This window comes from Octopus bimaculoides, chromosome 13 (assembly GCF_046866305.1).
Source record: "Octopus bimaculoides isolate indiv1 chromosome 13, ASM4686630v1, whole genome shotgun sequence".
In the NCBI taxonomy this organism is placed as follows: domain Eukaryota; kingdom Metazoa; phylum Mollusca; class Cephalopoda; order Octopoda; family Octopodidae; genus Octopus; species Octopus bimaculoides.
Window position 1 is genome coordinate 65,502,158 of NC_142940.1, and position 11,319 is coordinate 65,513,476.

An 11,319-nucleotide genomic window follows, 5' to 3' on the forward strand; every position below is an offset into this window, starting at 1 on the left:
TGTTGTGTATTCGGAGAAGTAAGGATAATGAAATTAGTTTGTTTTTTTTACTTTTGTTTTTCATCTAAACTTTTATTGCGAAACCACAAGTAATGTTATATAGGATTCCCTAAAGGGAGTAATTTTGATAAGAAGGACGGAGAGTTAGATATTTCGAGTTTAATGTTCGCAAATTACATTTTGTGACATGAAAACTGGAGGGAAAAGGTAGAGTATGGAACTTTAAAGAAGGATGAAAGCGGGGTAGAATTTTGAAGATTAAGAAATGAGAAAGAAGAATAAAATGGCTATTTTGCAACGAACGTCATACATTAAGCTGTTAGTTCAGTGTGGTGCACTTAATGGTTCGTTTAATTTCAACACAAGTATTTGACTGGGTGATTTTATAACAGTAGCGAAAATAGAAAAAGAGAGCCTGAAGTAGAGAGAGAGAAGGACAGAGTTAAAGAGAGAAATATAAAGATAAAGCGAGAGCGAGAATAAGCAAACAGATAGAAAACAGAGAGAGAGAGAGGAATGAAATATAGGAACAACTTAGCAATGACAGAGTCGTGTTATAGAAAATTAACTATAAACAGTTAACTTATATTTCGTATTGCCGAGAATTGGGTTTAGCTGAAGAAATTCTACAGATTTAACGATGGATTAGATAAGCTATAAAACTTAGTGATCTCATCTTTTAACGTTTCAACGTCACTGAAATAAATCCCCTTGGAGCGCCTTCTCTGGTCTTAGTTTCGAGTTAACCGACCAGAAATAGGTGCTAACAATGGCAGATCAATATCTTAACTGCTAGCAGCTGTTTAGTTCAAAACAGCATGTTATCCGCATCACTCGCTCTATTACAACTCCTATATATCTCTGTCAACAACTCATTCCAATTCTCTCTCTCACTCTTGTTCTCTTCCTTTTTTTGCTTTCTCTCTTGTCTTCAATGATCACCCCACCCACCCACCCGCCCATCTTTTATCTTTTAGTTTCAATTACTTTCAATTCATCATTTTCTACAAAATAATCGTATTTGACAACGTAGAGAAAATAATATTCCGTTTAATAAGATAATGTTATTTGTGGTTTGCATGTGTTTCTATCGTCGTTGTTATTGTTTGTGTTGTCATTTTTTTCCTGCTGTTGTAGTTTTGTTTTTATTGTTTTTGTCTGTCGTTTCTTGATGCAGCTGTATTTTATACCTCGCTTAATCGATCCTGTTTAAATCATTGGGTTTAAAAGAGAGTGGGAGTGAGAGAAAGAAGGAGAGAGAGAGAGAGAGGATGAGAGAGAGAGAGGATGAGAGAGAGAGAGGATGAGAGAGAGAGAGAGGGCATAAGAGATTTCCATAATAAATTTGTCATATCTTTTATGAACATGGAATGTTTTAACCTCGGCGAGTTTGATAAAACCAAGCTTCTTACTGTCAACTCCACACCATTACAGATTACTATCACATTGTTATAAAAGGATATGATTAATTAGTATGCAATATATACAGGGTCAGGAGAGGTTGTGGGGGGTAGTTTTGGAAACGGAAGAGAAGTGATACTATTGAGGCCAGCAAAAGCTATTAAATACATTCAATAGATTTGGCAGAATATAATCATCACAAATTTATAGTTATGAAAGAAAATTGTGTAGTGTCATGAACAGATCAATGCTATGTCAACTATTAACATTTGCTTACTTATGCTGAAGAAAAATAACTGATAGACCAAAACAGCCGGATAGGGAAAAAGAAGGGACATATTCGATCGGAAATTTGCCAAAGAGGGTTTTATGGGAAGTTGCAATGTTTAAAGAAATGTTTTCGTCTGTTTTGTTTGCTAAGAAGCACACATGTGTTGGTAGATAAATAATATTTTAAATAAGAAACGTTATGAGAAGCAAGTCATAACGTAGAAAATATATAGAGAGAGAGGGACAAAAGAAACACTAACAGATATGCCTGAAACGTAACAAAACAAAGTATTGAGAAGGGAGGAATTAAATCAATAGAGACTGAGTGAACACACTTCGTTGAGAATAACAGGTATCAATGCAATGTTCCCTGTAAAAATGAACATCTCTCTACATATGTAAGAATTGTTGCAGTGAGTCTTTTGCTAGATAGCTAAGCGGAGATCAGAGACAATATTACAAACTTTGCTGCTGTCATTTTGTAAAGCAGCTTTATAGGAGACAAACTATTACATTTGAATAAATGTCGGCAAAGTTCCGGGAGCAAAACATGCTATAGTACGAGCAGTTCTGGTAAACATTATTGCTTCCTCCTAATCCCAAAAGATAAACCCGTTATTGGTAATGAGTTCTGTTTCTTTTATTTTTTTATTTTTTCATATATTTATTTCATATATTCGTGTTGGTTTAAATATTTCTTATTCGTTATGAAGTGAATACCAAACGATTTGAGGGTAATTTGACTCCATTGTTGTTGACTTCTTTACATTCATCAAGAATTACATAACAATGGAGCCGCCATGCCGGTGCTCGACTAACAAGAATTATCAGTCAAATTTCCTTCCAATCATTTTCCTTAAATAAACACCCAAAAAACTCCTTTAATAACTTTAAATATCAGATCCAGTTTGTATTGACATTATTGTCTTTGCTTGCTGCTTTAACTTTTAAGCACCTCTTGAGGAAGATTCATCTGCGAATTGGACTAATTTTGGTTTCCAGATCGCTGTGTCATTGCATTTCTAAGAACCTAACGGATTTGTATTTACTTTGCACAACATAACTTTGTTATATTTATTTAAAGATCGCCAAGCAGAAGATGTCAAGTATTCGGAGCTGATAAATTTAAAAACGTAGATCACCTGTATACAGCAAATCACTTTGTTTATCATCAGAGAATGGAATACAATTACTGGTGGTGGCAAATATTGCCCAGGGACGCTTGCTGTACGACGAATTAACAGCAAAGCGAGAACTGAGATATTCAATGTAGCGATGAAATAAATGTAAATGAATAAGAAATACACACGTACTAATGAGAAAATATCTATCACTAGAATGAATAACTTAGGATCATAAAGTCAAGGATGGAAAACCTCGGTATTTTTTAAATGACTTTTAGCTTTAATTGCTAATTTTAATAAATCCATAATCGAGGATTATTTTCCCTGCCGAATTAGTTATTAATCTAATGTTTGTCTCCTCGCTATGGATTTGATGAATTTAAATTTGAAGTTGTCTCCCCTGTCCTTGATGTGAATTACTATGACAATAATTATTTTTAACTCCTCTCTAGTAAAGATGTATTTATAATGGTAATATTTATTTTTTTGTGTTTGCAGGTAGCAAAATCTGTACAGCCACGACGTCATATACGTCCCATCCTTACAGCTGGCAAACAATTACTTCTCCTTATTATCCAGACAATTACCTTGAGTAAGTAATTCTAGCTTAATTGTTTTCTGTCTGTTCTCATGTATACTCTATACATACACACACTCATGCATGCAAACACACCCACATACACCCAATACACAACAGAGTGGCATTTTCATTGTCGCTCGTATTTTTGCGAGCAACAACTGACAAATGGCTGCCCGGTGATTACGATCTTCTCAAAAATCTAGGAAACATTGACTCAGAATACGGGCAGCATCCGGACTACGTCTTGCACAACGGAATCACTGCTTTGCTGTGTCCCTCCTCTCAAATACGGAATACTTTCTTGACACAGAGTACTTTCGCTGTTTCGCTATTCACGAAACGTTTATTCTCAGCTTGAATAAAAAGTAAGCCACGTTTTGAACCATGAAGAATGTGTACAGGATTTTTGCAGAATTTTCAATTCTTTTAAACAGTTTTTGCAATTGTCTGGTAATACAGATAAGACTTGCCCAAATGCATAAACAAAATTAACATTGATTTTGTTTTTTCACCGTTGTTACAAACATCTCTGACCGAATTGGTCATGATTTTGTTTGCGCGTCGTTCGAAAGATTGGTGAGGGATTGTTAAATTGGAATTATATTTGTTATTAATTGTCTCTTGAGATACTTGTTTTTGCTGCCTTACGGCAGTTTTGTTACTGCTGCCCCCCTCCCCTTGTTTGAAAGGGGAAGTGCATTATGTGTTTTTTTCATAATGTATGAAGGTTTGAATTATTCAGACGTAACAACGTCTGAGGAGGAATTGCTGAAAGGTTTTGAAATTGTAGACCAGAAGATTGAAAAGATGAAGGTGGAAAAAAAAATTATTTTATAGCTGCGGCTGAGGAAAAAAGTGAGGAAATTTATTTTAAGAAGGCAGACATAAAAAAGTTCAAGGAAATCCTGTGAAGAAATCCAACCAACCTCTCAATTCTGCATCAGTATTGAACGAAACTCCGCGCATAGAATTTGAAAGAGATCGAAAGAGGTGGAAATCTTTGGTGCCAAATCAGGAGAGTACGTCGGATGTGGCAGCACTTCCCAGCCATGCGTTTGAATGGCTTCCTTGATCATATTGGCGATATGAGGGCGGGCACTGTCGTGCAGCAGAAGAACTCCATGCTGACGATTAGGTATTTTCTCTTGAATAGCCGTGTTGAGTTGTTCCATCTGTTGAACGTAGTGTTCCGCGTTGACCGTTTGGTTCCGTTCAAGCAATTCGTATTGGATAATCCCTTCTCAGTCCCACCATACGAACAACATCATTTTACGCGGATGAAGATCTTGTTTCACGCGCGGTGTCACTTGTTTACCGAGGCTAAGCCATTCGTTACGATGTTTCATATTGATGTACAGGCACCATTTTTCGATGTCAGTAACAATTCAGTAAAGAAATCGTTGCTTGTATCCATGAGTTGAGCGGTGACGAGCAAGCAAACCATTTGGCTCATTGATTTTTGTTGTCACTTAAAGCATGCGGAACTCATGCACCATACTTCTGAACCTTTCCCATCGAGTGAAGATGCTTCTCTATAGCAGTGTGGGAGCATTCCATTTTCTCTGTCAGTTCCCTTGTCGTTTGACGAGAATTTTCGTGCAAAAGTTGGTTTAATCGCTATTCATCGAACTCAACTGGACGGCCAGAACGAGGTGCGTATTTGAAGTCAAAATTTCCATTTTTTAACTTGGCGTACCAATCACGAGCAGTTCTTTCAGCTATGGCACCCTCTCCATACACAGCACAAATGTTGCGAGCAGCTTTTGCGGCCTTAGAACCTTGATTAAAAGCAAAAGGAAAGAGGTGTCGAAAATGCTCGTTTTTCTTAATTTGACATTACATTTTAATGATCTGAAAATAAACAAAATTTAACTAAAATTAACTAGAAAAAAAATATTCCAAAATGATTAAAAAATAGAATTCTCGCAAAAAATAGATTCCAAAATTTTAAAACGCAATAAATTCCAAAATTTAAAAAAACGGCTGGAACTTAGAAACAGCTGTAAGGCTACCTTTCTTTTTATAAATGACCTATAAATTCCACACAGCCTTGTGTCTCATTTTATTAAACATTTACATGCTCAGACACAACCGCATTAGACTCCTTACATGTATTATGATCGAACCGAGAGTCTAATTACGGTCCTCCGGTAACACTTACATAGCCTTACCTGCCATCTTGGGTCTTCTGAATACCAATACCTTTTATATATTGTATCGCTCTCTCTCTAAAAAGATAACGATATGATCGTCTTGTTATTTCTATGATCTTTTGCAGTAGTTTATCCTGTAACTGGCTAATCACAACTGATGATGCTCTGGAAATCGTTAAACTAAAGGTGCTTGATACAGAAATGGAGAATTCTACTGACTGTTCTAAGGATGTTGTTCATGTATACGACGGTAAGGGGTTACTTGGCACATTTCATTATCTATTGATGTCTTCCTCTGTGCGTTGTGTGTGTGTGTGTGTGTGTGTGTGTGTGTGTGTGTGTTTCACATGTTCCAACCATTGGACGTGCGACGAAGCTAATCAATCATATGTGTCTACTTATTTAATATCTGATACTCTTGTCATAGCCTTTTCGTTGAGCTGCTAAGTTACAAATCCATAAACAAGCAGACACCAATTGTGAAATGATAAGAGACAAACACAAAGACAGTGTGTGTGTGTGTGTGTGTGTGTGTGTGTTTGTGTTTGTGTACACATTGACTCAAGCGCATAAACACACATACAACACACGCACAAACATACAGATAAAAATTCATCCAGCGATTAGAAAGTTTTTAAAAATTTTCTAAAAGAACAATAAACAAAAAGGAAGACATCCTACTACAGATAAAGATATAAAGAATGACAGAACAGCAAAAATTTAACGCTTCGTCACTGAATGTCAAAATGGTAACATTCTAAATTATTTAAGATGCATTTTTTCCCCTCCAATTTGAAATGTTATATTCTATCAACAATTTTTACCATTTCATTTCTTAAAGTATCTTTTACTTTGATTTCTTTTGTTTGTTTTTTTGTTTTTTTTTTCTTGCTAATATTGAGAAAATTTGACAGCCATAAGTTTTGCTTTCGAATTTATTTTTCATTAGCAATGATATGAAAAGTATTTACTCTCGGGAAAATAAAAAAATAACTTCATTGTTTCGTGATATATTTATTCTGTCGAAAGAAATCATGGAACTGATCTCACCAAAGATGTATTGCCTTACTCTGTTATCATGTCGCGTTGTAACCACGTCGCAATAAAATTACCAGTGACATTTTTACCTCAATAGAATTAGCTACGATGATTTTAAATCTGAGATTATACCAGACACTGTTGAAAAGCCTTTCAACTAAATATGTCACCGCTTATTAGATATTTTATCGGTGATTACATCAGCTAACAAGAGCCAAAGAAGACCGAAATCTTGAAAGTCTGATGGCCAGACTGATATGTTCGGGTTCACAAATTTAACAATTCAATTCTTGATCGACAGCAAAATAAATGAGCTAATTTGTTAATTCTTACTTTCTTGTAGGTGGCACTCCACGTAGCCCCAAACTAGGGTCGTGGTGCGGAAGTGACACCCCCGAATTTATCAGCACAGGCAGAAAGATGTATATAACATTCATCACAAATGATAAAGCACATTTTCGTGGATTTAAAGCTAAATTTATTTCAGAACAAAAAGGTAGGCAGCATTTTTTTTTTATATTACCTGATTGTGCTTAATCATCTTTTTCAGATAGATCTTCTACAAAGAGCCATTCAAGATTCACCCCCCCCCACACACACACACACAAACATACACATGCACTCATTATGCATATACGTGCCTGTGTGTAATTGATATATATATATATATATATATATGTGTGTGTGTATGTGTATGTATATATATATATATATATATATATATATATATATATATATATATATATACATACACATACACACACAGACAGAGCGGGAGAAAGTGAGTGAGAGAGTTGGAAGAAATGGAACCTAGGAACGATTGACAGAAAAACAGAAATAAATATCAAAATCCTCTCCTCAGCTACAGAAAACAAATTCCTCATAGTTTCGGCGTATTTAAATTCTAGAGATTTTAAACTCCCTGATAATAACGAATCTGAGAAGTGTGGCTTATTATTCTATGCGCGTAGTCTTTTCGTCACACCATGTTAAAGGAATTTATGGTATACTTCTTTTATGGTAGCCATCAATGAGCTTTTATCCCTAAAGGTCCTGGCTGGTTTGTCTCTCAAGAAGGTAGGTTGCCATTCATTTGGTTTCAATGAAGCGGCCATATTTGGATGACGATTTCCAAAGTATCTTGGTTGTCCATATTGAACAAATCTATGTTTGGTTCTTATTTCATCAGTCTCTATAAATCGATGTGCTAAGTTACTGCTTCAACATACATGAATGCACCACAACGTCATTTTTCATAGCTTACACACAGACACAAAATCATAGAAAGAAGAGCACTAGCAACGCGCGCGAGCGCGCGCCCGTGTAGTCAACCATAGCCAATATCGTCCAAACTTACTTTCTAATCGTGCCTCACACTAGTATGGAACTCGAGTAATCCCTACGATCATTTATCTAAATCGACATTAGCATTGAATAAAATATCATTTTTATTGTTTGTATTCTGGTTTTCTTCGTTTCGATTTACTGAACTAGAAACATGTGTAAAATTTAATTTGTGCGAGCGTCTTGCAATACCATATTTAAGAATTATTATATTTCGTATAGTCCTATCTTCACTAATTATCGCTCATGTTCTCTACACTTTTGTAAAGTAAACTGGAAAGATAAATATCAAGCGGCATTTAGGCTCTAATTACTATCAATTAAGCATGACCTCGCTCCAATCCTCTCGTATCTAATGCAAAGACTTAACAAAGTGATGTGAAGTATTTACATGCTCGAGAATGAAAATTACAATCTATAATAGTACAGTTTCAGCGAAATGGCCCTTGTCATGAATACATTTGCAAATTATATTATATGCCTGAATATGAGTAGAGAATTTGGAATCTATTGTTAGATAAAGTTAATTGTATTCCCGGTGCAACTAGCAATAACATTGCTTCGTTTACGCTGTGTTTAATGTACTGAATACGGCTGTTCATCATACACATACATGCACCACATTTGACACATACATACGCATATAGATACATACATACATGCAGATGCATACATATATATATATATATATATATATATATATATATATATATATATATAGAGAGAGAGAGAGAGAGAGAGAGAGAGATGCATAAATATACAGCGTTTATTATCTAATATATATATATTAGATGTGGAGCGAGAGGGATAAAACGAGAGTCTGAGACTCTTGTAAATACTTGGAACGCACTGTTTAAGAAAAAAAAGTAAAAAAAGAAACATTATAGGCGCAGGAGTGGCTGTGTGGTAAGTAGCTTGCTTACCAACCACATGGTTCCGGGTTCAGTCCCACTGCGTGTGTTTGCCCCCCCCCCCCCGCCAACATCGCTTGACAACCGATGCTGGTGTGTTTACGTCCCCGTAACTTAGCGGTTCGGCAAAAGAGACCGATAGAATAAATACTAGGCTTACAAAGAATAAGTCCTGGGGTCGATTTGCTCGAATAAAGGTGGGGCTCCAGCATGGCCGCAGTCAAATGACTGAAACAAGTAAAAGAGTAAAAGAGAGATTGTACATTAGCAAATGAGAATATTTCATTGTGAAACTTCTAGAACAAATGAGATAGAGTCTGTAATCTGTGGTGTAAATGTTCTAGAAATATCACAACTGTGACGCATCTATTTATGGTTTTTAGCTGAGGAAGAAGCGTAATTAAGATACCTTGTGAAATCTTTGTTATAATTACAAGATTAACTTTTCTGAAGCTCTTAGAGATTCTAATCCATATGCTATTAATTAAGAATTATAATTGTTGTTAAGTGGGTTTTTTTTGTTTTTAACGTAAATAGCTAATTAAACTGTTTAAAGTATTTTAAATGAAAATATACGAAAGATACTTCGAATCTCGTGCAGAAATTGGAGCTAGTAGTCAGCTGGGTGGGTTGGGGTTCTGCATAGGTTCACCGATTTCCCATCGAGCCAATTAATGAACCGCTGTGAGTTCGTTCAACCTACTAGAAACAGAAACCAAATAGCCTTCGAATGATATTTCACAATATAAATAAATAATACAAAAATGGTGGTAACTGACTGTCTATGAACACGTGATAAATTTGCATTATACAACACATTCCTGTCTATATGATAATGTCCCATTCAGAAGAGTCACCTCAAATTATTTTTCACTAAAATGAGAATTATGGAATGGATTCAGGAATATGGCGTCGGTTGCTGATGTTTAGCTCCGGCTCAGCTCTCGAGTATATATAGACATTCACACACACACACACACACACACACACACACACACACACATGGATATACATCTACGTATACAAGTATGCGTGTGTATCTATATATGTAAAAACGCATGCACACATACATATAATCTAGAATTCCTGTGAAGCTCTCCATTAACCGTATCTGCGTTGCATTTTTATAGCCTCTAAAGCACATTTTTCAAGTTTGGAAATACATAATTGTCACATCCACCTGTTCTGCTCCATCGATCAGGATCAATACAGCAGAGAGCTCGAAAATCGATACAAAAATATATTCTATTTTTCACAAAATATAAGGTGGAATTAGTACTCGTGAAATTAGTACTTATGTTCAACAATGCTCAGAAATATCAATACACACATCTCTTCTCTGTACCCCTCAATCTTCATATAAATACATTCAGACATACCTACATGCATACTTACATATACAGATACGTGCACACATACATACGTACAAACATGCATACGTGCACAGATATATAATTCTTTGTTGGAATCTCGAAGAAGGAATCATTACATACCTTACAGCGTAATTATGAAAATCCTTCGGCCGACAGTTTTCAGAGTGGAGTGCCGTTGTATTGTTTGTGAAATTAGTCGCACCCCAATGGGATCTAGTTTCGGTGAAGACAGGAATGTGAATTGACAATAGGCTCCCTATATTACTGGTAAGAAGCATATGTCAGAATTTCTGTTTGCACGCTTCTTGCTTTCAGAAGTAATTTTTGACTCGCAATTAGATTCAGAGAGCAAGTAGGTGAGATTTGATGCTGAAATAATAAAAAGTGTAGTTAGTCCATGTAGATTATCTTAAATAATATCGAATAAAAAAAAAATGAATAATAACAAAACTAAGGAGTAATTAGATTCCTGAATTGCGAAAACGTACTATGAAAGACTCAAAGAGTCGTTCAACATTCGGTCGACTGCTTGAAAAGAACCCTAGTTTACAGAATGTCAAACATTTGGTGGAATTACGTCGATGACCAAGCTGGGGAATTAGTAACACACTCGCAGCTATCTCAACTTATTTCACAAATCATTTTAATATTGATTTCAAATTTTGGCACAAGTCCAGAAGCTTTAGCGGGAGGTATATGTCGACTACATCCATCCCACTGCTCAATCGGTACTCATTTTCATCGACCCCGAAAGAATGAATGGCAAAGTCGACCTCGGCGGAATTTGAGCCCAGAACGTAAAGACGGACGAAATACTGCTAACCATTTCGCCAGGCGTACTAATGTTTCTGCCATTTCGCCGCCTTAGCATTATTTTAATATTTTTTTCTACTCTAGGCACAAGGCTCGAAATTTTGGGGGAGGGAGCCAGTCGATTAGATCGACCCCAGTACGCAACTGGTACTTAATTTATCGACTCTGAAAGGATGAAAGGCAAATTCGACCTTGTCGGACTTTGAACTCAGAACGTAGTGAGACGAAATACCGCTAAGCATTTCACCCAGAGTGCCAACGTTTCTGCCAGCACGCCGCCTTAATCGTTAACCAATATTACAAGAAGAATTA

The 11,319-nt window shown here is 36.0% G+C and overlaps 1 protein-coding gene across 3 annotated transcripts in view; it reads left to right on the top strand.

Annotated features, from left to right (window-relative positions):
* Positions 1-11,319, top strand: part of LOC106867776 (scavenger receptor cysteine-rich domain-containing protein DMBT1) — a 355,233-nt gene that overhangs the window by 289,889 nt on the left and 54,025 nt on the right. For all 3 annotated transcript variants that reach the window (XM_089362003.1, XM_089362005.1, XM_089362002.1), the window contains exons 6-8: positions 3,294-3,387; positions 5,654-5,778; positions 6,910-7,062. In XM_089362003.1, coding sequence (XP_089218129.1) covers positions 3,294-3,387; positions 5,654-5,778; positions 6,910-7,062 — 372 coding nt within the window. The remainder of the gene's footprint in view (positions 1-3,293; positions 3,388-5,653; positions 5,779-6,909; positions 7,063-11,319) is intronic.